General features: G+C 43.8%; 1 protein-coding gene and 1 pseudogene across 2 annotated transcripts in view; both read left to right on the top strand.

The window, feature by feature from the left end:
* The first annotated feature begins 627 nt into the window (after window positions 1-627).
* On the top strand, window positions 628-25898 carry LOC136404129 (macrophage metalloelastase-like; annotated as a pseudogene).
* Window positions 25843-27835, top strand: part of RAB11FIP1 (RAB11 family interacting protein 1) — a 32397-nt gene continuing 30404 nt past the window's right edge. For both annotated transcript variants that reach the window (XM_066380332.1, XM_066380331.1), the window contains exon 1: window positions 25843-26294. In XM_066380332.1, coding sequence (XP_066236429.1) covers window positions 25918-26294 — 377 coding nt within the window. In that variant the 5' untranslated portion in view covers window positions 25843-25917. The remainder of the gene's footprint in view (window positions 26295-27835) is intronic.

Here is a 27835-nt window from a genome sequence, read left to right as displayed (position 1 = left end):
TCCAATAGTACCCTCTGGGGTTGTCACCTCCCTGTCCACGGCTTATTTAGTGTATATTTCTCCGAAGAAAATGGATTTCCTTGGCTGGAGCTAGAAGGAAGGAGGATGTATTCTGTACTTATAAAAAACAACTTTTTCTCCATTTTATTACAATAAAAAAAAACATAAAGGTAGTTTTACAGTTAGTAGAATGTGCTTTAGAGTGAGGTGGACCTGAGTTCAAATCTATGCTCTGCATTTATCTGACCTTGGGAAAACTGGCTATTTTCCTTAAGGCTCTGTTTTATCCTCTGTAAAACAGGAATTAAAATACCCACTTTCATTGCTTGTGATAAATAGGATCATGTCTCTAAAGAGCATAACGAGTGTTCTTATTAGTAGGAGTCTTCTGGAAGGTTCTGTGGTCACTCAAAATCGCAAGAGAGAAGAACTCAAGGAGTCACCCAAGGCCACAGTGGATTATGAAAGTCCTGTTTGGCCTCCACATGTCTTTGGTTTTCCAGGAATGTTTGCAAATTTATAACTCTTCCCTCATGATTCCACTTCAATTTTTTTCCCCCGAGCTCTTTGCTCCAATTTTTCTTGTGATGTCCTTGCCACTCTGTTGTCCTCACTCCATCCACGACTATGGTGACACCAAAGGCAGGGCCGCTGTTGGACGTCATGTGGTTTACAGCCCCTGATTTTTCAAGAAAGGATCTGGATAAAAAAAGGGCTTCTGTCGTGAGTGGCACATGTAGGGCAGCTCAATAAAGAAGAAAAGAAAAAAATGAAAGGATCTGGATAAATGAAGACTCCCCCCCCCCCAGATGCTAATCTCCATGGGTGCCTGTTGGTGGCTCTTGGCCTTTTCTGGGTCAGGGAGTCCCTTGAGAATCTGAGGAAAAGTAGAGAATGTCTTACTGGAAAGAACAATGTTCCCATGTGCACATGAAATTTGTATACAATTTTGGGGGCTCTGGGGCTCAGTGAAGCCTCTCCAGGGCCCCGACATGTCCTTGAGATGCCGGCAGCTCAGATGGCATTCCTTCATTCCTTTCGTGGCCAATGTCTCACAGAGCTGCAGCAGCAAGAAACGAGCAAACCTCGACTGCTGTCCACTTCTGCCTTCCCTTTGTCAGGAGGTGCCGAAACCAGGAAACCAGAACTACTTTTAAGGGAGAGGGAGACAAAAACTAAACAAACCAGTGTTGATAGACAGTCTGTGGGGAAATGAGAAACGGCTGAGCCAATGGGATATATAATTGTAACCTCCACGGTGATTCATGGTCTCAGTGAAAATAATGTATGGCAATCAAGAAGAACTTGAGATATGAGAGGGGAAATGGTCAGAATTGGGGAGGAGGGGGGTGGCGGCAGAGAATGGTGTTGAATATGTCACTGGGATTCAGATGAAAGAGTTTTGGGAGACTCGTTGCACAAGAATGTGAATTACTTAACAGTATGGAACTTAAAATCTAAATTCTATGTTATGCGTGTTTTACCGCAGTTAAAAAAATTACTTAAAAAAATAATTTAGCAACGTGTCTTCTATGAGAACTTTTAAGGGTTTACTCTACCAGAGCCTGAGCAAACCAGACCCCTTTGCACCAGAATGTGCAGAGGTGCAAAGGCAGAATTTGGGTTTAGGACCTGTTTTATCAGTAGTCAGCTGGTTTTGGAATGATCGTTGTTGTAGAATTAACACACGGCTGTGGGAATCTGGTGCGTTTAATGGAGAAGGGGCTGAAGTGGAGTAGGCAGGGGCCATGGAGGAGAAAGCATAAAGCAGGTTTGGATGTCCTGCCCTCCTTCTGCCTTCTCTGAGTCTCAGTCGCGGCGTGAATGTGAATCTATAAGGCTGGCACGAATAGGCTTTCTCAGGCTTTTTCCTGCCTTTTGAGACAGCAGGTGGTGCTGTTTAGCAAACTTGGGAGCCGAGAAGGAGAAACCTGCACTTCAGTGGAGCAGCTGGGCACCTCTACCCTGGTAACTCCCTCCCTTTGCCTCCGCCAGAGCAGAGGAGGAGGGAGGGCTGGGATCTGGTCTTGTGTGTGTTTCCCATGTGTGTTGGTATCCCAAATGTCTTTGGAATGTGGCTCAGGTGAAATCCTGGGTGGTGGCCACCAATTGCTTGTCAGGGAGGGGTAAAGAAATTCAGAGGCGTTCTCACACACCCTAACATCAGCAGGGCTGACTCACCCTCCACCCAGCTGGGGGGCAGGGGCTGGAATAGTTTTGCGTGCTCCTGCTGCTCTTAGGCTTTTCCATGGAAAGCTCAAACTGCTCTTAGGAGAAAGTAAACAAACCAAACTCTTGGAAAACTCCTTAAATGTAGTTCTAAATTGCACGCTTTTATCCAATGAACTCAGGTTCCAGAAAACATTCATGAGGACTAGTTGGTGAGCTGGTGCTTTCCACGTGGGTTAGGGGGTTGAATTAGATCAGAGGTCTCCTTCTAGCCTGTGAATCTGGATCTGATTGTTCCACTGGGTTTTGTCCCTAACAATGATAGGATTCTGGGGAATGAAAACACAACACTGGTTTGACAGCTTCAGCAAGTTTTAGAAAGACCAACACGCCGAGGCCAGTGGGTCTTTGGAACTTTACAGCACACTGGTCTCACTCTTAGCACACTTTCCTGTCCCTGCCTTTTTTTCCCTCTGCCTCGTGTCGCTCATGGTGTTCTAAATTATGTTGTTTAACTTCATTTATGTGGTTTGTAAACAACATTAAATTCTTTTTGAAATAGGGTTGGGTATGAATAAATAGAAAGAAAAACATGACTCTAAAGGTTAAATATTTTAATATTGTCGAACCTTATTCTAATGTAAGAAAATGACCACATCACTTAGTGACCATAGCATCCAGAATCTTCCAACACTGATGGTAGAAAGAGGACCTCCTTATAGAAAAAGGTGACACAACCATATAGCCTTGACTTTTTTTTTTAATTTTATTTTTAAAACTTTTTACAGGGACAGAGAAAGAGAGTCAGAGAGAGGGATAGATAGGGACAGATGGACAGGAACGCAGAGAGATGAGAAGCATCGATCATCAGTTTTTTGTTGCAACACCCCAGTTGTTCATTGATTGCTTTCTCATATTTGCCCCAACTGTGGGGCTACAGCAGGCTGAGTAACCCCTTGCTTGAGTCAGCGACCTTGGGTCCAAGCTGGTGAGCTTTTTTTTGCTCAAGCCAGATGAGCCCGCACTCAAGCCGGCGACATCGGGGTCTCGAACCTGGGTTCTCCGCATCCCAGTCTGACGCTCTATCCACTGCGCCACCGCCTGGTCAGGCTAACCTTGACTTCTGATCCCTGGCATTCCTGATGCTTCATCAAGTTTTAGGATGGGTTTGGGGGCTGAGGAGGCTGTGTCCCTTAATTATTTGGCCATTGTGGACTCATGACCTTTCCTTTAATAGTTCCTGCAGCGCTTCTAAATTTCTAAACTCATAAGGCTGGAATATTTGAAATGACTTCTAAAAAGACAATGAAATAATTACCATGTAATCAGAAAATAACATGAAACCAGGTCATCTAGAGGAGCCCCTCTTCCCTAGTCTCTAGCGTGCCTCAGGATAGTGCTCTGTCTTAGGACACACCCATACAGCTCTTCCAGGTCTATGAGAGGTAAGAGCACAAGACCTGGACAGAAATGGGGAATGTCCCCAGGGCTCCCCTCTCGAGCTGTTTTCTATCTAAAGGTCTTCTTTTCCAGATGATTGAAACTTGCAATGACTCCTCTGTCCATATCAGAATTACATACCATGTGGTGACCTCAATTTTTGTACAAAAGCTGATGGGGTAGTGGTCATTTTTCACACTAGTTATAAACCTAAGCAATTCTCAAGCTGCAAGACCTCATATTGCCCTTTCTTAACAAGGTTGTCCTTATAATACTTTTTTTTTTAAGTGAGAGGAAGGGAGATAGTGAGACAGACTCCTGCGTGTGCCCCAACGTGCATCCACCTGGCAACCCCTGTCTCGGGTGGATGCTTGAATCAACTGAGCTATTTTTAGCTCCTGAGACTGATGCTGTTGAACAAATGGAGCCATCCTCAGTGCCTGGGGCAGTCACTCATACCAATTGAGCTACTGGCTGCAGGAGAGGAAGAGGGAGGACGGGGAGAGAAAAGGCGAGAGAAGCAGATATTGTAGTTGCTTCTCTTGTGTGCTCTGACTGGGAATTGAACCTGGGACATCCATATACTGGGCCGATGCTCCATCCATTGAACCACTGGCCATGGCTCTGACACTCCTTTTTAAAGCCACTTTCTAACCAGGTGATGTTTTCTTTTTTTTTTTTTTTTTTAGAGAGAGAGAGATCGGAAAGAAGAGAGATGAGAAGCATCAACTTGTAGTTGTGGCACTTTAGTTATTCATTGATTGCTTCTCATACATGCCTTGACTGGTGGGAGGCTCCAGCCAAGCCAGTGACCCCTTGCTCAAGCTGGTGAGCCTTGGGCTTCAAGCCAGAGACCATGAGGTCATGTTGATGATTCCATGCTCAAGCCAGCGACCCCGTGCTCAAGCTGGTGAGCCTTTGCTCAAGCCAGATGAGCCTATGCTCAAGCTGGGGACCTTAGGTTTTTCAAATCTGGACTCTCAATGTCCCAGGTCGATGCACTATCCCCTGCACCACCACTGGTCAGGCAGATGACATTTTTTGACATCTTGCATCAACCTTGGCTTTCGGCTGTAACTTACACATTCTCCCACCCAATCCTAAAAGGTGAATGTAGCCATACCAGATACTTAGAAATATTTCCCTGCCTTCTCTTAGGTGTTTCAAACAAAGGCCTGTGGCATCTAAGTGTTGAAGTTATTTTTACTATCAAATTGGATTTTAAAGAATTTTATAGATATAAGAGCCTACAGAGATCATTTAATGCCATTCTTGCAGAGTACTGAGGCTGGAAGTGATTGAATGATTTGCTGAAGGTCTCAGAACTAAAAATTCTGAACTACAATTTATGCCTGTTGATTCCCAGGCCACTCCTATGTCACTACCCATATTGGCCTCCTTCCTGTCTCAACAGATGTGTAATTGTAGCTGTAACTTTCTTTACAGAAATAGATGATATATATATATATATATATATATATATATATATATATATATATATATATATATAAATACAAACATATACATACATATATACACATGTAAGATAATATAATTAGGAACTAAAGTAATAGAAAAATGATTATTTGTGTTATGTATACAATTTTAGCTGTTTGTGAAGGGTGCCTTAAGGTATGCATAGAAGCAAATCTGGACTTCTAATGGATGGAATGAATGAATGAGGGAGGAGAAAATCCAATTCCATCCACTGACTATAGAGCTCCAGGGGAACAAGTAAAATTTAGACATGGTGGTATCCTTTAGAAATTCATGAAGGGTAGGTAGACATATGCTTAAAATAATTCTAATGTAAAGTAGACTTTGATCAACACTGTCATAATTTGTATTTTTCTTAAGTTGGAAACAGGGAGGCAGTCAGACAGACTCCCGCATGCACCCGACCGGGATCCACCCAGCATGCCCACCAGGGGCGATGCTCTGCCCATCTGGGGCGTTGCTCTGATGCAACCAGAGCCATTCTAGCACCTGAGGCAGAGGCCACAAGGCCATCCTCAGCGCCCGGGGCCAACTTTGCTCCAATGGAGCCTCGGCTGAGGGAGGGGAAGAGAGAGACAGAGGAAGGAGAGGGGGAGGGGTGGAGAAGCAGATGGGCGCTTCTCCTGTGTGCCCTGGCTGGGAATTGAACCCGGGACTCCCGCACGCCAGGCCGACGCTCTACCACTGAGCCAACTGTCTAGGGCCAACACTGTCATAATTTAATAAGCAGTTCAGGATCACTGTATGTGAAAAAGTAGTAATCCAAACAAGAAGATTTATCAGTAAAGTACAAGCAGATTACATGTTTATAGGTACGTAGTGGGTGTGCATATACATGTATGTAGATATGTAGTGGTTGTCCATTCACACACATGTTATTTTTTTCACTGTATTATAAGTATCCAGTAAATGAGGATGATGGATTTGGAATTAGTTCTTGTACGACTTCCAGCTCAGCTTTAAGTACACAAAGATATATTAATGGTATGTCTCTTATATCTTGGTTTGGTTCTGTGGTTGAATGAAGTACATAAATTTCCAGTTCAGACCTCTCCTCTGAGCTCCAGACCCATATACCCAATAGTCCGTTTGCCATCCTTTTGGGTGTCTCAAAGATACCTAACCCTCAACATTCCTCCTACTTCTTCCAGTGTTCTTATCTAGCTAATGGCATCATTGTCTGCACAGTTATACAAGCCAGAGACCTGGAGCCAGGAAAGAATCTCCCTCAGGGCAGGCAGCTGACCCGCCTTGTTTTCTGCTTTGTCTTCAAGACCTCACACAGCCCATGGCACCGCATGGGTATTTAATAAGCCCTGAAAAATTCCTGCCTGCAATCTCCAGGTCGCATTCATGTCCCTCTTTCTCCACTATCACTGCGCAGCCCAAGCTGCCATGACCTCTCACTGGTGCCACTGCAGCAGCCTCTAACTTGTTCCTTTCATTCATGCTCAGCCCTGATTTTTTAAAAATAATTTTGTATTTTTCAATTACACTTGACATATAATATTATAGTAGTTTCAGGTGTACAACATAGTGATTAGACATTTATATCACTTATGAAGTGATTCCCCCCAAAGTCTAGTACCCATCTGACACCACCCATAGTTACTATCAATACAATATTACTGACTATATTCTCAACGCTGTACTTTCTATTCCTGTGGCTGTTTTTTATAACTGTCAATTTGTACATCTTAATCCCTTCACCTTTTACACCCGTCCCCTCAACACTCTTCCCACCTGGCAACCATCAACACATAGTCTATATCCGTGAGTTTGTTTCCTTTTTGTTGATTTTGTTTTATAGATTCCACATATAAGTGAAATCATAAGGGATTTGTCTTTCCCTGTCTGACTCATTTCACTTAGCATAATACATTCTAGGTCCATCCATGTTGTTGTCACAAATGGCTAGATTTCATCTTTTTTTTAAATTGCTGAATAATATTTCATTTCTCTCTCTCTCTCTCTTTATATATATATATATATACACACACACACACTGCTCACAAAAATTAGGGGATATTTCAAAATGAATATGAAGTGATAAAAAAGGAAGCATTTTGCCCTAGCCGGTTGCCTCAGCGGTAGAGCATCGGCCTGGTGTGCAGGAGTCCCGGGTTCGATTCCTGGCCAGGGCACACAGGAGAGGCGCCCATTTGCTTCTCCACCCCTCCCCCTCTCCTTCCTCTCTGTCTCTCTCTTCCCCTCCCGCAGCGAGGCTCCATTGGAGCAAAGATGGCCCGTGTGCTGGGGATGGCTCTGTGGCCTCTGCTTCAGGCGCTAGAATGGCTCTGGACGCAACAGAGCGACGCCCCAGAGGGGCAGGGCATTGCCCCCTGGTGGGCATGCCGGGTGGATCCCGGTCGGGCGCATGCGGGAGTCTGTCTGACTGCCTCCCCGTTTCCAGCTTCGGAAAAATGAAAAAAAAAAAAGAAGCATTTTATTTTTTTTATTAAACAAGAACATCAGAAAAGCAGACAAGTCAAAGAAAGTTGTTCGATTATGCAAATGAGATGTAAAACCAATTTTTATTTCATTGGTGAAAATGCACTATACAAAAAATAGCTGAAAGTACTGGAGTATCTGCACGTTCCCTGATCCCCTAATTTTTGTGAGCAGTGTACACACACACACACACACACACACACTCTCATTTTCTTAATCCATTTATTTATTGTTGAAGTTGTTTCCATATGTTGGCTATTACTAGTAATGCTGCAATGAACATAGGGGTGTATATATCTTTAAATTAACGTTTTTGTTTTCTTTGGATAAAACCAAGAAATAAAATTGTTGGATCATATAGCTCTCTTTTTAATTTTTTGATCAAGTTTCATCCTGTTTTTCATAGTGACAGCATAATGTATAGTCCCACCAACAGTGTGTTAGGGCTCTCTTTTCTCTATTAATAAATATGATTTACGAATGATAACCATTCTGACAGGTGTGAGGTGATATCTCACTCTGGTTTTAATTTGCATTTCCCTGATGATTAGTGATAATGAGCATCTTTTCATGTCTGTTGATCATCTGTATGTCTACTTTGGAGAAATATTTATTCAAGTCCTTTGCCCATTTTTAAATTGAATTGGTGTTTTGTTTTTTGGTATTAAGTTGCATGAATACCTTACATAGCTTGGTGTTAATCCCTTATCAGATATATCATTTGCGAATATCTTCTCCCATTTAGTATGGTTTTCTTTTGTTGATGGTTTCCTTCACTGCAAAAACTTTTTAGTTGTTGTAGTCCTATTTGTCTAATTTCTCTTTTAGTTTCCTTGCCAGAAAGATATTGCTAAGGGTGAGACCAAAGAGTTTATTCTATGTTTTCTTCTAGAAGTGTTACAGTTTCAGGCCTTATATTTTCATCTTTAATCTATTTTGAGTTTAGTTTTGTATATAGTGTAGGAAAGTGGTTGAATTTCAGGTTTTGCATGTATCTATCCAGTTTTCCCAATGCCATTTATTAAAGAGACTGTCTTTACCCCATTGTATATTCTTGCCTCCTTTGTTGTAGATAAATAAATTGACTGTATAAGCGAGGATTTCTTTCTGGGCTCTCTATTCTATTCCATTGATCTATATATCTGTTTTTATGCCAACATCATGTTGTTGTGATTATCTTAGCTTTGTGATGTAGTTTGAAATCAGGGAGAGTGAAACCTCTTACTTTCTTCTTTCTCAAAACTTCCTTTTAAGGTCTTTTGTGGTTCCATTCAAATTTTAGGATTAGTTGTTCTAATTCTGGGAAGAATGCCATTGGTATTTAAATAGGGATTGCAACCTGACCTGGTGGTGGCACAGTGAATAGAGTGCCGGCCTGGGACACTGAGCATCTAGGTTTGAAACCCTGAGGTTGCTGGTTTGAGCATGGGATCATAGACGTGACCTCATGGTCACTGGCTATAGCCCAAAGGTCACTGGCTTGAAGCCCAAGGTCATTTGCTTGAGCCTAAGGTTTCTGGTTTGAGCAAAGGGTCACTGGCTCAACTGGAGTCTCCTGGTCAAGGCGCATATGGGAAAGCAATCAATAAATAACTAAGGTGCCGCAGCTATATGAGTTGATACATTTCATCTCTATCCCTTCCTGTTTGTCTCTCTATCTAAAAAAAAAAAAAAAAAAAAGGATTGCTTTGAATCTGCATATTGCTTTAAGTGGTAAGAATATTTTTACAATATTAATTCTTCCAATCCATGAGCAAAGTATGTATTTCCATTTATTTGTATCTTCTTCAATTTCTTTCCTCAATGTCTTAAGAGTGTTCAGAGTATAGGACATCTTTTTATGGACATCAAAGCTAAAACCTAAATATATTAATACAGTTAACTGTAGTGCAACAGAAACATAATTACTTCAGAAAATGATCACATAGGTCAAATTTCTGTAGATAGGAGTTCCAGATGAAATACACAATTACAGAAATAATCACACAAAGATTTGCAAAGCTGGAGGTGAAAAAAAAGACTTCAGACAATTAAGAAAATATACAGAGAACCTATCAGTGTTAATAGTCAAAGGAATACACCCACTTGTCAACTTTTTTTTTATATTCATTTTTAGAGAGAGAGGAGAGAGAGAAGGGGGAAGGAGCAGGAAGCATCACAACTCCCATATGTGCCTTGACCAGGCAAGCCCAGGGTTTTGAACTGGCGACCTCAGCATTCCAGGTCGACGCTTTATCCATTGCGCCACCACAGGTCAGGCAGTCAACTTTTTAAACTACAAAAAAAATTTTTTAGGAAAAAATGTGAAGTGATTTTATACAGACTTTATAGAAAAGATGATCCCAGGCACTGTTTAGAGCGTATTTCAGAAAAAGGGTTGCTTTACTCTGTTAGACTGTGCTTTTTCTTAGAAAACGATGAAAAAACCGTTTGGGATTTTTGTAGAACCTAAGAATTAACCAAAACAAGTCTGCTATATCATTTAGCCCTTTGGCAAGAACTGTGAAGGATCTGAGATTTAACCTTACTTGTAAATTAACAAATCAGGCTGCCATAGTTTTATGGATGCTGGCAGAAGACACAAGTCTCAGAGTGTAGGACTTTCATCTCCTTGGTTAAATTTATTTCTAGCTATTTTATACTTTTGACACAATTTTTAATGAGATTGTTTTCCTAATTTATCTTTTTGATCATTCATTATTGGTGTACAGAAACACAACAGATTTCTGTGTATTGATTCTGTATACTGCACTTTACTGACTGCACTTATTAGTTTTAACACTTTTTTTTGGTGGAGTCTTTAGGGTTTCTACTTATAGTATATCTTCTGCAAATAATGAAAGTTTTACTTTTTCCTTTCCTCATACCTCCAAAGCACTTGAATTTTTCTTGTCTGATCGCTGTAACTAGGACTTCCGGTACTATGTTAAATAGAAGTGGTGATACTGGGCATCTTTGCTTATTCCTGATCTTAGAAGAAAGGCTTAAGTTTCTCACTGTTGAGTATAATATTAGCTGGGGGCTTGTCATATATAGTCTTTATTATATTGAGATGTGTTCCTTCTAGACCCACTTTGTTGAGAGGGTTTTTTTTTTTTATCATGAAAGGATGTTGCATTTTGCCAAATGCTTTTTTTGTATCTGTTGAAATGATCATATGGTTTTTATCTTTTATTGTGCTAATGTGATATATCACATTGATTGATTTATGAATGTTGAGCCATCTTGCACCCCTGGGAAGAATCCCACTTAATCATGGTGTATGATCCTTTTACTGTATTGTTGATTCCAACTTGCTAATATTTTGTTGAGAACTTTTGCCTCAGTGTTTATCAAGGATATTGGCCTGTAACTTTCTTTTTTGTAATGTCTTTGTCTGGTTTTGGTATCGGGGTAATAATGACTTCATAGAATGAGTTTGGAACATTCTTCCTTTTTCAATTTTTTGAAATTGTTTAAAATTTTTTGAAATAGTTTAAAAAGGAGAGATATTGATTGTTCTTTGAACATTTGGCAGAATTCACTTATGAAGCCCCCTGGTCCTTGGCAGAATTCACTTATGAAACCCCCTGGTCCTGGGCTTTTTTATTACTTGGGAATTTTTTTATTTTTGCTTCAATACATTGCTAGTTATTGGTTTGTTTCATGCCACATGGTCAGAAAAGATACTGTGATTTTAATCTTGAATTTTCTGAGGTTTATTTTGTGGCCTAATACATGGTCTATCCTGAAGAATGTTCCATGTGCACTTAAAAACATGTGTATTCTTCGGTTTTTGGATGAAATGTTCTAAAAATGCCTATTAAGTTGATCTGGTTTAATGTGACTTTTTAAAAATTAATTTTAATGGGGTGACATTGATAAATCAGGGTACATAAATCTGAATATATTTCAGAGAAAACATCTCTAGGTTATTTTGACATTTGATTATGCTGCATTCCCATCACCCAAAGTCCAATTGTCTTCCGTCTCCTTCTAACTGGTTTTCTTTGTGCCCCTCCCCTCCCCCAACCCTATCCCTCTCCTCCCCCCCACCTCGTAACCCCCACACTCTTGTCCTGTCTCTGAGTCTCATTTTTATGTCCCACCTATGTATGGAATCATATAGTAATGCGACTTTTAAAGCCATTAATTCCTTATTAATTTTCTCTCTGAATGATCTATCTATTGATGTGAGTGGGGTATTAAATCCCTTTCAATTATAGTGTTACTGTGGATTTCTCCCTTAATACTTATTAAAATTGGTATATACATCTAGGTACTTCAGGAGAAATTTAGAATGAAGTTTCTTCTTTTGATACTAGTCCTGTAGGTAGCTGTTTCTGGAGCTATTTCCCTGACTAACTATAGAAGCCAGGAAGCGGCCCTGGCCCGTTGGCTCAGCGGTAGAGCGTCGGCCTGGCGTGCAGGGAACCCGGGTTCGATTCCCGGCCAGGGCACATAGGAGAAGCGCCCATTTGCTTCTCCACCCCCCCTCCCTCCTCTCTGTCTCTCTCTTCCCCTCCCGCAGCCAAGGCTCCATTGGAGCAAAGATGGCCCGGGTGCTGGGGATGGCTCCTTGGCCTCTGCCCCAGGCGCTAGAGTGGCTCTGGTCGCGGCAGAGCGAGGCCCCGGAGGGGCAGAGCATCGCCCCCTGGTGGGCAGAGCGTCGCCCCTGGTGGGCGTGCCGGGTGGATCCCGGTAGGGCGCATGCGGGAGTCTGTCTGGCTGTCTCTCCCCGTTTCCAGCTTCAGAAAAATACAAAAAAAAAAAAAAAAAAAAAAAAGAAGCGAGGAGGCCAATGATGTGGCACTTGAGAAATATTTATGGCTTTGAAATGGAGAGAATGCCAATGACAAAAACCAAAGTCAATAGAACTTTCAAGAGAATAAAATTCAAGAAATGCAGCAATTCTTGGGTCTAGAAGTGACTGGGCAACTGGATACATCTACTCTGGACAGGATGCACAAACCTCAATGTGGAGTGTCTGATGTTCATCATTTCAGGACAATGCAAGGGAAGCCAATATGGAAGAAATGCTTTATCGCCTACAGAATAAATAATTACATTTCTAGCATAAAACATGAGGATCCTAACTATACTATCCAGAAATCTTTTCGAGTATGGAGTGATGTGATCTCCTGAAATTCAGAAAGGTTAATGGAGGTAAGGTTGAAATTATGATGTATTTTGCACCTGATGGTCATAGAGACCTCTATCCTTTTTTATGGAAGAAGTAGAGTCCATGCTTTTGGACCTGGACCTGGTATTGGAGGATACATATATTTTAATGAGGCTGAAATCTGGACAAAAATATTCAAAGGCATAAACTTATTCCTAGTTGCAGTTCATGTGTTTGGCCATTCCTTGGGTCTTGAACATTTCAATGGCTCAAAGGCCATAATGTTCCTCACCTACAGTTTTGGACCCCAATACATTTTACATCTTTTTATTTTTATTTTTTTTTTGAGAGAGAGAAACAGGAAAGGAGAGATGAGAAACATCTCATAGTTGTATCACCTTAGCTGTTCATTGACTGCTTTCTCATATGTATCTTGACCAGGGGGCTCTAGCGGAGCCAATAATCCCTTGCTCAAGCCAGCAACCTTGGGTTTCAAGCCAGCAACCTTGGGATCATGTTGATGACCCTGGACTCAAGTTAGCGAGCCTATAGTCAAGCTAGATGAGCCCGTGCTCAAGCTGGCGACCTCAGGGTTTCAAACCCGGGACCTCAACATTCCAGGGTGATGCTCTATCCACTGTGCCACTGCCTGGTCAAGCTTCCACATCTTTGCTGGTGACATATGTGACCTTCAGTCTCTCTATGGAGGTCTAACCCTCGTCAAATCTTGACAATTTAGAATTGCCTACTTGTGACCTCAATTTGAGTTCTGATGCTGTCACTACAGTTGGAGATGAAATCTTTTCTCTTAAAGACAGGTTCTGCAGGTGGAAGCTTCCTGAGAGTCCAAAGAACAGTGTTTGTTTAATTGCTTCTTTATGGCCAACTTTATCATCGGGCATTCAAGCAGCTTTAGAAATTGGAGCCAGAAATCAAGTTGTTTTTTTTTTTAAGACGATATGTACTGATTAATTAGCAATTTAAAACCACAGCTAAGCTCTCTCAAGCATATATGTTCTTTTGGTTTTTCTATTTTTGAAAAAAAAATGATGCAGCAGTTTTTAACCTACTTCTCTATATGACCTATTTCTTTGTAGATAATCAATATTGGAGGTACAATATAGGGAGACAATTCATGAACCCTGGTTATCCCACATTGATAACCACATACGGTACTTCCTAGGAATTGGGCCTAAAATTGATGCAATCTACTATTATAATAGGTGTTACTTACATGTATGGTAGGCAAAATTTTGTGCTTCATTGGAAAACTATGTGCTTTATAGCACACCATCTGGGTTATCTGCCTTTTTTTTTTTTTTTTTTTTTACAGAGACAGAGAGAGAGAGAGTCAGAGAGAGGGATAGATAGGGACAGACAGGTAGACAGGAACGGAGAGAGATGAAAAGCATCAATCATCAGTTTTTCATTGCGACACCTTAGTTGTTCATTGATTGCTTTCTCATATGTGCCTTGACCTCGGGCCTTCAGCAGACTGAGTAACCCCTTGCTCGAGCCAGCGACCTTGAGTCCAAGCTGGTGATCTTTTGCTCAAAAGAGATGAGCCCACGCTCAAGCTGACGACCTCAGGGTCTCGAACCTGGGTCTTCCGTATCCCAGTCCGATGCTCTATCCACTGCACCACTGCCTGGTCAGGCTGGGTTATCCGCTTTTGATTTTATAGCAACTATTTTATAACTCTGTAACTTGTAGATAACTGATAGCAATGCAAAATTAGTAGAAATAAATTGTCTGGTAGAAGGACGCCTTCCCCCAATCATGGGAAACTAGTTTTGCCTGCATTTGCATATTCATTTCAATATTTCTAATCTGTAAATGTGTCTGTCCTTTGTATTCATCTTTGAACAGGTTGAAACACCCTGCTAGTATTCCTTTTTAATAAGTTTAATAAAATTTTAACATGTTCATTTTTATATCTATATGAGAGTCATGATTTTATCTTTTTATTGGAAAGTTATCTTTTAACAATACAGAAAAATTAATTCCAGATGGGTTGTTTACCTAATTGAGAAAAGTAAAGTAATAATGCTTCTAGAAGATTACAAAAGAAAATAAATTCATGACTTCGGAGCAGCAATGATTTCTTAAATAGGACACAAAAGCACTAACCATAAAAGAAAAGATTGTTAAATCAGATTTCATCATTAAAAAGTAAAAACTTCTTTTTACCCCAAAACATCAGTAAGAGAGTAAAAAGGCAAACTAAAGAGTGGAGAAGATATTTGCATTACATTTTTTGACAAGAGTTTACCATATATATACATATATATATGATAAGACCTACAAATCAATAAGAAGGCAGACAATTGAAAAGAAAAATGGAGAAAAGAAATGAATAGACACATCACAAAAGACTATATTCAGTAACCAGTTAACCAGCACATATCCTATTAGTCACCAGGAAAATACAAATTAAAACTTCTGCACACTCACCAGAAGGGCAAAATAGAAAAGACTGACAGCCCTGACCAGGTAGCTCCATTGGTTAGAGTATCGTCCTGAAGCACAGAAGTTGCTGGTTCGATCCCCTGGTCAGGGCACATACAAAAACAAATCAATGTTCTTGTTTCTCTCTCACTTGCTCTCTCCCTCTCTCTAAAATCAATAAAATAAACATTAAAAAAAAAAGATTCACAATTCCAAGGTTGACAAAGATGCAGAGAAACTGGATCTGTCAAATAGTATCAGTGGGAGTATAAATTGGTATAATTACTTTGGAAAATTGTTTGGCAATATCTTTTAGTGCTAACCATATAGCCACTCTATAATCCAGCAATTCCATTTAGGTGTGTGTGCATGTTTATACATATGTACCAAAACATATACATGAATGCACAGTAAATTTATTCCTAGTAACCTGTATCAGTGTCCTATGGCTATCATAGACAATTACCACAAATTTGGCTCCTTTTTTTTTCCTTTAGGTGAGAGCAGGGGAGATAGTGAGGCAGACTTCCACATGCACCCCTACCAGGATCCACCCAGAAACCTCATTTGGGACCAATGCTTGGAGTACCGAGCTATTTTTAGCACCTGAGGCTGTCATTCTCTGAAGGAGTTATCCTCAGCACCTGGAGTCCATGCTCTAACCAGTGAGAGGGAAAGAGGGAGACAAGGGGAAGAGGAAGAGGAGAGAAGCAGATTGTCACTTCTCCTGTGTTCCCTGACCAGGAATATAAATTGGGACATCAATACGCTGAGTCAATGCTGTATCCACTGAGCCACTGGTCAGGGCCAAACTTGGCTCATAAAACAACAATGATATATTTTCTAGTTGTCAGTTTTGCAGGCCAGAAGTCTAAAATCAAGTTATCATCAGGGCTGCACTTCCTCCAGAGGTCCTGGGGGAGATTGTGTTTCCTGTCTCTTCCAGCATTCTTTGACTTGTGGATACAGTCTCTGCCTCCACATTCTCATGGCCTTGTACCTTACTATCTCTGTAATCTCCCTCTGCCTTATTCTTTTAGAAACACTGAGCCCATTTTGATTATCCAGGATGAACGCCTCATCTTAACATCTTTCGCTTAATTATATCTGCAAAAACTCCATTTTTTCTTTTCCTAAACAAAGTAACATTCCCAGGTTCAAGAGACTAGGATGTGCACATATATTTTGGGGATTATCATTCAGCCCACTACAAGCCCCAAGCTAGAAACAGCCTAAATGTCTATGAACTGTAGAATGAAAAAGAAACTGGTATATTCATACTATGGAATACTGTAAAACAGAAATGAGCAACAAGTGACTGCTGCGTGAACACCACCGGTGATGCTCATAAAGACAACAGCGAGCGAAAGGACGCAGACCTAGAATAAATACCCGATGTGTGACTCATTTATACAATGTGCAGAGCAGGCAGGGCAGAGCTATGGGCATAGAACTTAGAATAGTGGCTGCCTTTGGAAGAGAAGAGAGCTCGTGACTAAGGGAACTCAAGGGAAATCTGGGTAGGTGCTGATACTCTTCTTTTTCTTGATCTGGGTGGTGGAAATTCACCAAGCTGAATATCTTTGTGTACTTTTCTGCATATAATGTGAAATAAATTAAATAAAATTCTTCTTTTTATCGCCTTCCCTTTATCACAACTATGTTATACGCTATAATAAAGTTTGTTTAAAAAATCCATTCCTATGCGGAATCTAAAGAACACTATAAATGAACAAACAAAACAGAAACAGACTCATAGAAAGAAAACAGACTAATGGTTGCCGGAGGGGATGGGGTTGGGGGCCTGAGTGAAGAGGTGAAGGGATTGAGAGGTACAGATTGGTATTACAAAGTAGTCATGGAATCTAAAGTACAGCATAGGAAATACAGTCAACAATAGTTAATAATATTGTAATAACTGTGTATCGAGGGAACACTTTATAAAGTATATGAAAGTCTAATCACTATGCTGTACACCTGAAACTAATACAAAATAATATTGAATGCCAACTATAATTGAAAAAATTAAAAAAAATTATTTTGCCTGACTGGTGGTAGCACAGTGGATCGAGCATTAACCTGAGATGCTGAGGTTCCAGGTTCAAAACCCCAAAGTCGCAGGCTTGAGCATGGGCTCATCAACATGATATGAAGGTTGCTGGCTTGAGCCCAAGGTTGCTGGCTTGAGCAAGGGGTCACTGGCTTGGCTTGAGTCCTCTGGTCAAGACACATATAAAAAGCAATCAGGCCCTGGCCGGTTGGCTCAGTGGTAGAGCGTCGGCCTGGTGTGCAGGAGTCCCGGGTTCGGTTCCCTGCCAGGGCACACAGGAGAAGGGCCCATCTGCTTCTCCACCCCTCCCCCTCTCCTTCCTCTCTGTCTCTCTCTTCCCTTCCCGCAGCTGAGGCTCCATTGGAGCAAAAGATGGCCCGGGCGCTGGGGATGGCTCCTTGGCCTCTGCCCCAGGTGCTAGAGTGGCTCTGGTCGTGACAGAGTGAAGCCCCGGATGGGCAGAGCATCGCCCCCTGGTGGGCGTGCCGGGTGGATCCCGGTCGGGCACATGCGGGAGTCTGTCTGACTGCCTCCCTGTTTCCAGCTTCAGAAAAATACAAAAAACAAAAGATAACAAAACAAAAAAAACAATCAATGAACAACTGAAGTGATGCAACTACGAGTTGATGTTTCTCATCTCTCTCCCTTCCTCTCTTTCTTGCAAAAAAAAAAAAATCCACTTCTATTTTTACAAACATTTTCTGTTTTCTGAATACATTAGCTTTTAATACATATATTTATTTAAAAGTTTGATTGATTACAACAATATTTTCTTTCTTATGGGTTTAGATGGTGCCATCTCTAAGAAATGTTTATTTTTGGGGCATGTGTATATATTTTCAGTCTAACAGGTTTTGGAGAAAAGTTAAATCGGAGGACTCAATCATGAAATGTAACAGTCTGTGTTCTAATTTGCTCCCGAACTGTTCTATAAGACTTTGGTGTCACTGAGCTCCCTTGCTGAAACGTGGCGTATGTGGGGGTGGTTGGGGTGGGGGTGGGCAAGGCTACTCCAGGGTGACTGATTCAGACTTAGGAAAGGTGTTTTGCATCCTGGAATAGGTAGGATTTCCCGAAGATGGGCAGAGAGTCATAGAGAAACTATAGGGGCTGGTAAGAAGTGGGCACTTAAGGAAAGAACCTCGTGTTGCCTCCTAGAGGAGTCCCGAGGTAAAAAGCTTTATTCTGGTGCTCCCCCTTGGACTTCGTGAAATGTCATATTGGGTTTGGCTTTAAGCGTCCAGGCCCACATTGTAATTTCTTAAGGTCAAAAGTCAATGTACCGCCTAGCCTGTGGTGGCGCAGTGGATAAAGCGTTGACCCGGAAATGCTGAGGTCGCCGGTTCGAAACCCTGGGCTTGCCTGGTCAAGGCACATATGGGAGTTGATGCTTCCAGCTCCTCCCCCCTTCTCTCTCTCTCTGTCTCTCTCTCCCTCTCTGTCTCTCCTCTCTAAAAATGAATAAATAAAAATTAAAAAAAAAAGTCAATGTACCAAATCAAATAAAACAGAAACAGACTCATCGATACAGAGGACAAACTGGTTGCCAGAGGGGAGGGGAAGGGGGGATGGATGGATGAAAAAGAGGAAGAGAAATAAGAGGTATAAACTTCCAGTTAGAAAATCAGTAAGACATGGGGATGTTATGCATAGCATAGGCAAAATAGTCAACAACAGGGTGACAACTTTGTATGGTGATAGGTGGTTACTAGACTTATTGTGGTAATCATATTGTGAGGTATATAAATATTGAATCACGCCTGACCAGGTGGTGGTGCAGTGGATAGAGCATCGGACTGGGATGTAGAGGACCCAGGTTAGAGACCCCGAGGTCGCCAGCTTGAGCGTGGGCTCATCTGGTTTGAGCAAAAAGCTCACCAGCTTGGACCCAAGGTCGCTGGCTCCAGCAAAGGGTTACTCAGTCTGCTGAAGGCCCACGGTGAAGGCGCATATGAGAAAGCAATCAATGAACAACTAAGGTGTTGCAACGCGCAATGAAAAACTAATGATTGATGCTTCTCATCTGTCTCCGTTCCTGTCTGTTTGTCCTTGTCTGTTCCTTTCTCTGACTCACTCTCTGTCTCTGTAAAAAATAAATAAATAAATTTAAAAAAATATTGAATCACTATGTCATACATCTAAAACTATTGTAAGATTGTATGTCAACTATACTTAAAAAAAACCCCCACAACCTAGTTATCAGTCCTGTGGCATGTATTGTGGCATCAAAAGGGAAGAGGAGTAAAGAAATGGTGGGTCCACTCACACCCACCTCTTGACCAGCTCTACTGCAGTGGGGTCCGGGTCCAGAAGACCCAGCGCTCAAAAAAATGGAAGAATAAGAGCTGAGAGGTGGCTTCTAATGGGACAGTTCAAGGAGGAATAGATAAGTCAAAATGACTGCTTTCTCCCTGTATGCCATGAAACTTATTCTGAAAAGGTGAGTATGGCTTGCATACAATGAATATATGTTTCTTTTTATCCAGACAAACCTTACATTTTAAAAAGATGGTTATGCAGAGTAGTGCTAAAGGTGACTGTAGCAGGAATGAATGCATTAATGTTGATGGCTTAAAAGTAATTTATACCTCCTCTAGTTAGCTTGAACTACCTTCTATTAGCAAGAAATTGGGAGAACTAGACACAGTGAGGACCACACTTCCTGCCTTTGGGATGTCTACGAGTGAATAAAACAATTGCTGAACCAGAGTATAAGAAATAAGCTTAGAAACAAGAAACAATTCTGAAGGGAGAGGTAGAGGGAAGGCTTTGTGCAGAAAGTGGGAATGTAGGAGATACACTTTCTCTATAGCCTTTCGGAAGAGACTTGACAACTTGAGAAGCGAGGCAGGAAGCCCTTGCTCCTAGCACCAACACCTGTAAGTAGTCTCCTTGGTCAGCCAAATGGGCCTGGAGAAGCCAAGGACCTGGAGAAACCAGAGGGCTGATTACCAAACTCGACAGTGAATGAGTCACGTATGCAAACTTTTGTCACCACACCTCAGAGTCTGTGGCACAGGAGGAAGACAAGCAATCATTCCCAGCCCTATTCTGCTCCTCCACTGGGATAGCACATTAGCCGTCCAGAGTCCGCAGACATGACCTTTATTATTATTATTTTTTTTACAGAGACAGAGAGAGTCAGAGAGAAGGATAGATAGGGGCAAACAGACAGGAACGGAGAAAGATGAGAAGCATCAATCATCAGTTTTTCGTTTGGGACTTTAGTTATTCATTGATTGCTTTCTCGTATGTGCCTTGACTGTGGGGCTACAGCAGACCGAATAACCCCTTGCTCAAGCCAGCGACCTTGGGGCTCAAGCTGGTGAGCTTTGCTCAAACCGAATGAGTCCGCACTCAAGCTGGCGACCTCGGGGTCTCAAACCTGGGGTTTCAAACCTAGGTCCTCTGCATCCCAGTCCAATGCTCTGTCCACTGTGCCACGGCCTGGTCAGGCCGCAGACATGACTTTTGAGTTAGTGTTCCTGCAGCAGCAGGATACTGAGGAGCTGTGGGCAGGAAGGGTTGGCAGTTAGCAGGGCACTGAGAGTCCCTCCTTCAGCATGCCCTACCTCACCACCTGGAGCATGGCTCCACACAGTGTCCGAAAAGGGAATTCTCCTCAGCAGAGCATAAAAGACAGCGTGTTCACGATCTCACTGCACAGGTGCCTGCTGCCCATGGAGAGGCCGAGGGTCAAGCTGGTGGACCAGTTGACTGGAGTCTGGGCGCTCTCTGCTCTGCTGCTTTGGGAGAGGACAGGTGGCTAACTTGTCCAGTCTAACCTGCCCGGCACCTTGTCACGTGCTCTGGGCCGACTGAAACTCTTTCCTCTTTCAGTCAGAGCGAGAGGAGGGGCAGGGTGAGAGGAGAGAGCAGTCACCTGGCCGCACCCTGAATGTGGGAGGTGTTTGCAAACACTCCAGGAATTTGGTGAACTGATAGGGTCCACCGCCCGGGACCGAAGACCGTGGGTCTGTAAAGTGGGCAGAAGAGGGGTTCTTATTCCAGGGCAGTCAGTGAGTCTTGAGGGACAATGTGCTCTGACTGGGGGAGGGGAGAAAAGGACCATCCTGGCAGTTAGGGAGCAGTAAGCCACTCCCAGACACGCCTTGTTCTAGAGCTCCTGGCGTCTCTCTTCTCCGACAGATATCCATTCCTGCCTCTGTGGAGCCCGCTTCTCTGAGTTAATGCCTGCTACAGTACAGTGTCTAGAGAAAAGGTTCTTGATCTTGATTCCTTGGGGGTGGCCAGGCAGCCTTGCCCTTCCCCAACGTACCCCCTTTCCTTTAACCACAGAGGCTGTTTGTGTCTGATAGAAACCAAACACATGAGGTCACAAGTGCTCATACTTTTCCCTCCCCTCACCACCATGCCTCCCTTTCCCCTTTGTCCTCTAATCTTTTTCGTGAATGGAAGGAATGTTTCATGGCATACTCAGCCTCTGAGGCTGTCCAGTTAGGTTTCATTCCTGGCTCTTTATTATGGGGGCTGTATTAACAGTGTGAGTATGAGGAGGAGGAGGGGACGCCAGAGCTAAAAAACTTTACTGCTAGCATCAGTTTTGACCCAAAATCTCTGACTTTGTCCAGTTGGGATGCAGTGGAGCAGTAGACAAGTAGGACAACCGAAAGGGAAGTATGTGGACCCTGGCCGATTGGATCAGTGATAAAACATAGGCCAGGGTGTGTGGATGTCCCAGTTTGATTTCCGGTCAGGGCACACAGGAGAAGCCACTATCTGCTTCTCAACCCCTCTCCCTTCCCTCTGTCTTTCTCTCTGTCTTTCTCTCTCTCCCCTTCTGCAGCCATTGCTTGTTTGGCTTGAGTGAGTTGGCCCTGGAGCTGAGAATGGCTAATGTGGCCTCTGCCTTAGGTGCTAAAAATAGCTTGATTGCCCAGCAACGGAGCAATGTCCCAGATGGGCAGAGCATTGCTCCATAGGGTAGAAGCTGTCTCTCTGCCTCACCTGCTCTCATTTAATTTAAAAAATAAAAAGGGAAGTATATCCCTTATTTAATGCAGTACCACACAGAATAGACACAGAATGGGATGGGCAAGGGCTGGGACAGAGCAGGGTTGCAGGTAGATGTCCCAAGGTGAAAATGAAGGAAGGTATCTGGCTGTAACTTGCCATGCATTGGCTGCTGAGCTACTTCTGCTTATACCTTCCTGCCCTACAACCTGAAGCACAACCTGATAAAGCCACTGCTCAAAATCCTCTGTAAGCTATCTCACCTGGTCTAACACTGTAGTACAGTGGTTTTCAAACTTTGAAGTTGGGGTGCATTTAAAATCCTACAAATAATTGTAGGTGCACTATATACAAATTTCTGAGAAATATGTTGTAATAATTAAGTCAAATATTAAAGAAAAAATAAAGTCCAAGTGTGCTATTATGGTAATTAAACAAAATAAATATGACAAAATTAAACTTATTCTGACATTAAAAAACATTTTTAAGGCCCTGGCAGGTTGGCTCAGTGGTAGAGCGTCAGCCTGGCGTGCAGGAGTCCTAGGTTTGATTCCCGGCCAGGGCACACAGGAGAAGCGCCCATCTGCTTCTCCACCCCTCACCCTCTCCTTCCTCTCTGTCTCTCTTCCCCTCCCACAGCCGAGGCTCCATTGGAGCAAAGATGGCCCGGGCACTGAGGATGGCTCCATGGCCTCTGCCTCAGGCGCTAGAATGGCTCTGGATGCAACAGAGTGACGCCCCAGAGGGGCAGAGCATCGCCCCCTGGTGGGCATGCTGGGTGGATCCCGGTCGGGCGCATGCGGGAGTCTGTCTGACTGCCTCCTCGTTTCCAGCTTTGGAAAAATACAAAAAAAAACCCCAAAACATTTTTATGTTACAGTTTTTGAGTTATCCTTTTTTAGAATTCGTGAAAAACAGAGGTTAAAAAATAAAATGACAAAAAAGGTATCTTTTTATATATATAGATACATTCCTAATAATATTTAGTAAATTCATCAGGTCCCGGCGCAAATGTGTTAAGTTTTTTCATTCTTGTCTTTATGAGAAACATGAGCCTGATGTGTCCTAGCGATTTCTTCAATGTTTGGGCATATATTTGAAAGGCAAACTCTCATTTTCTTGTCAATACATTGAAGAATTCCTCTCTTTTTACTCTTAATTGTGTTGAGTGCAGAAAACCCCCACCATACATATCATCTCAACTTTACACCAAACAAAGGATAGAAGAAACTTGCCTCCAGTCTTTCCGGGGAACATGGTGGGTAGTGTAAACAATCCAGCACCACAGCTTAACAGTCTTTTGCAACCTAAGTGAGGTGGGGAGTTGGGCAGACTGTCAGCTTACAGCCAATTCCCCTCACCTCTGTCTCCCAAAACTCTAAACTCCAAAAACCCTGTTGGTTTTTTGGTCCCCAACAGGCAGATATTTCTCTGGAATACCATAGGGCGCACCAGTGTGCCCTGGCGCACACTTTGAGAATCACTGCTGTAGTATAATCTCCTAAGTCTGGAGTTCATGATCTGCATGATCTGGGCACACCTTCCTTGGCTGTCTTATCTCCACTACCTGTCTCCCGGGCTCTACTAAAATACCTTACATTCCAGCCCTAGTGGGTACTCATAACCCCTAAACATACCATGAACTCTTTGGACCCCATGCCTTTGCTTAGGCTGATCTGTTCGTGCAAAATGTTCTTTCCCCATCATTTTCTCTATCCATCAAATCTGGTACATTCTTTAAGACTCAGCTCAGTAGTATTTCCTTCATAAAAATCCACTTGCTTAGAGAAATCACTTTCTTTCAAAGCACCCAAAGCATTATATTAATACAGGACTTCTTTTATAGCATTTGTCATAGAGTGCCTTGGAACTGGGTCTCATTCGAAGGTAGCACCTAGCATAAAGTATGTTCTCAATAAATCTTTACAGCAATGATTGGAGCCATGAGGTTGAATGAAATTAACAGGTGGTCAGGAAGGGAAAATAGCACAAAACAACAGAGTTCTGTTAGGGTTTCCTGTCTCTTACGTGTCTGGTGCCTTTCCTTTTCCCATGAATACATTAAATATTTATAACATTCTAAATAGGCTTTTCCCACACGGTAGCCGCCCTCGGTTGCAAACCTGAGGCATAATGTTTGTGCTGTAATTTCCTACATGGTCAAAGAGAACAATGTGTCCTCATGATTGACTGGAACTCATCAATTTCATAGCACTTCCAAAGGACCTATTGTGTACCCAGGTTTCTGCTAGGGGTTGTGGAGGAGACAAGTTAAATAAGTCACCCCCTGGCCCCTCCTTGGCAGAGGGCTATCGGAAGCCAAACCTTGGAGAAATCAGAGTGAAGCTTTGTAGTGGGTAGGACTTGGGTAGGCACAGAGTTTGTTGGCCCGGCCAGCCACAGGACAGCCAAGTGCTAAAGGCCTGGAGGTGGGAAGATTATCCGGGTTACAATTTGTTCAAGAGATAAGGGAGAATGAGTCAGGGTGGGGCCAAAGTAGGAATGCCTTTAAATCTGTGAGTGTGAAGTTAACGCAGGTGAGGCAACATCGGGATTTCAAGTAGGTTAGTTAGTGCAGTCCTGTGCAGTGTGGACTGGAGGGAGGAGAGCCTAGAGATCAGCAATCCAAGATTGGGGTTCTGAGGACCTGGAAGAAGCAAGGGGTGCAGCGAAAACGCTGGGTGGGAATCAGGACACCTGAGTTCTAGTCCTGGCTCTGTCGTGGGGCCTTGAACCAGTTACTTCTCTGCTGTGGGCCTTTCCCTTAACTTTGAAACCTAAGAACCTTCAAAGTGACCTTTCCAACCTGGTGATTCAGAGGCAAGTCTTTGAAGTAGGATATTGGGAATGAAGAGAATAGGACAATCTAATGGACATTTGGAACAAGGAAATGACTAACTAGGGGTCCAGAGATAAAGAGCTGGGGGAAACTGAAGACGTTCCAGCCAGGAAGAAATGGGGAACTGGGGGTGGGCGGAGCCTCTGCTCGTGACGTCTGGTTTGGTAATCCCACTTTTCACTTCCCCCTTATTTTTCCCCTTCCCTAACTCAGCCTCTTAGCCTCGCCTTATTTGGTGAGGGCAGGGCAAAATATGACACCCCCTACACCACCTCATGCTCCTCCCCCACTTTACCTTCCTCTTTTCAGGTTTTGAAAGGATCATTCTACTTTCCTACCCACCTGGCACCATTCCTGAATACACTGCCCTCCGCAATAATGACTCTGGCGGCCAGTGCAGAAAGAGCGATGAACTTGGGATCATGTTCATTATCTTTCTCAGAGCTACTGTTTTTTGAGAACTCTCTACATAACAGGCTACATTATTATTTTTTTTCCAGCAATTCTAAAGGGTGATTGTTATCTCCTTTTACAGATGAGGAAACTGAGACCAAAAGACGTTAAGTAATCTATGCAAAGTCACACACATGCCAGTGGGCAATGACAGATTGGAATTGAGGTCTGGCTCCGAAGTCAGTGCTTCGGCCAGTTCCGGTTGGGCGGTGCGACTTCTGTCAGTTGTCGCTGCCATTCCTCAGCTACCTACCGCCGGAATTCTCCAAGCCCCGCCCCTGTCCGTGCCGCGCCGGCCCCGCCCCCGTGAGGCCCGGCAGCTGCGGTGCCGCGGCAGGTGGGGCGGGCTCCGTGGGCGGGGCGGGCCCGGAGAGGCGGGCCCCGGCGGGGGCGTGGCCGGAAGCCTTTATGAGGCCGGGCTGCCGGGCAGGCTGGAGAAGACGCGGCACGGGGCGATCTCCTCTTCGCTCTCTTAAGGATTACAGCACCGTCACCATGTCCCTGGCAGCTTCGGCGGGCCGGGGCCCGGGGGCCGTGTGGTCCCCAACACATGTGCAGGTGACGGTGCTGCAGGCGCGGGGCCTGCGCGCCAAGGGACCCGGGGGCACCAGCGATGCGTACGCCGTGATCCAGGTGGGCAAGGAGAAGTACGCCACCTCGGTGTCGGAGCGCAGCCTGGGCGCGCCGGTGTGGCGGGAAGAGGCCACCTTCGAGCTGCCGCCGCTGCTGTCCGCCGGGGCCGCGCCCGCGGCCGCTGCCACCTTGCAGCTCACCGTGCTGCACCGCGCGCTGCTCGGCCTCGACAAGTTCCTGGGCCGCGCCGAGGTGGACCTGCGGGAGCTGCATCGGGACCAGGGCCGCAGGAAGACCCAGTGAGTGCGGGCCGGGGGCGAGGACTGCGGGCAGAGGCGCGGGCAGGACGGGGTGCTCTGGGCGCTGAGATCCGTTTCGAGTGATCGCGCAGTCGCGGCGCTGCTGTGTCTCAAGGGGACGGACAGAGAGAGATCTTCCAAGAGGGTTCCCTGGACCAGTAATAAATAGTGTCTGTCCTCAGCTAGCTTCAGTCTCTCCCTCGGCTGTCCCGTCCGAGCTCTCCTTGTATGTGGGCTCTGAAAGCAGGGAAGGGTACCTGGGGCTGTTTCGAATCTGCAGGACGTCGCTAAGAGCTTGGAATTTAGTAAGCACTTAATGAATTTTTGATGAATTGAAAATACATGTGGGCTGATGAATTCCTGTTTGTAGTGTGGGTAGAGTGTATATTTGATATACGCATTAATTATGTGAAAGCCTCCTAGGTGTTTTACGGTACTGGACACTGACCTGAGAGTGGCTGGGCCACGGCGCAGAGAGGATTAACTGGAGGAGTAGAGCCCACTGGCATTCCCTGGCCCTCGAGGCTCACGCAGGGACAGACAGGGGCAGTACAGTGTGGGGACGGTGGAGGTGGGGGCCAGGACTGGGGAGCGGAGGTGATGGCAATCTCCCACTCCCACCTCACCACCACTTGAGGAATTGGGGAGGACAATTTTGCCTCTCCTTTCTCCCTCCCCTGTCCTCCCCAATAATGCTAGAGCAGTTTGATCTTAACCTTCAGACAGGAAAATAGTAACCCTGTTTGCCTGGGCCCCAAATTAGTAAGGATTTCCCAGTGATGGCTGGAGCCAGGATGTGCCCTTGGCCAAGCTCAGCTGGGAGGTGGGCATTGTTTTTCTTTGAAGTTCCTCAAGTTCTTTCTGGCAGTGCCCCCAGCAGATGGCTGCTCACCTGTAGCTCTCAGTCAAGTGTGTGTTAAGAGTATCTCACTCTTGCAGGGAAAGCTGGGTAAAACCCAGTTAACTCCAAGATGTTACCTGGTTATTTGTTCTCTTTCGCAGGTGTCTGGAATGGAACATTTTATTATGTTCATCTAGTGTATTCAAAGCTAGCCTCACTTAGCTTAACTGGCTACTTGCTGAACCTTGAATATGCAAGCCAGACTTGTCACCACCTAGCCCCTACAGTTTAGAAAGCACACTGATTCACATTTTGTGTTTTAGATATAAACAGTATTTTAACTTCCCTTATGAAGGAGACAGGAAAAGCTAGGGGATTTGGAGTTACCAGATGCCCATTTTCTGTAGGGTGGGTCCGATTTCAGCATGCTTGCTTGCAAATATAATACCTGTTTCGCTTATCTGGCCAAAGATGAATAGGCAATTCTGAACTCAAATCAGATAAAAATAGAGAGCCTTGAGGTGAGGATGGATGGGGTATCTTCATGGCATCAATTTACAAGCCATAAGGTGAGCAGTGTCTTTGCTAAGGAGGGGTTGAAGCTACGCTCATTTTTCATTATATTAAATGACATTTAGGGCCTTGAGTTGGCTTCCTTTCCAGCTACAACTGGGCGCCGCTGGCAGTCCTTTGTTTGGAC

The sequence above is a fragment of the Saccopteryx leptura genome, chromosome 4 (assembly GCF_036850995.1).
Source record: "Saccopteryx leptura isolate mSacLep1 chromosome 4, mSacLep1_pri_phased_curated, whole genome shotgun sequence".
Lineage (NCBI taxonomy): Eukaryota > Metazoa > Chordata > Mammalia > Chiroptera > Emballonuridae > Saccopteryx > Saccopteryx leptura.
Note: the sequence above shows the minus strand (reverse complement) of the source record. Positions and strands in the feature narration are given on the sequence as shown.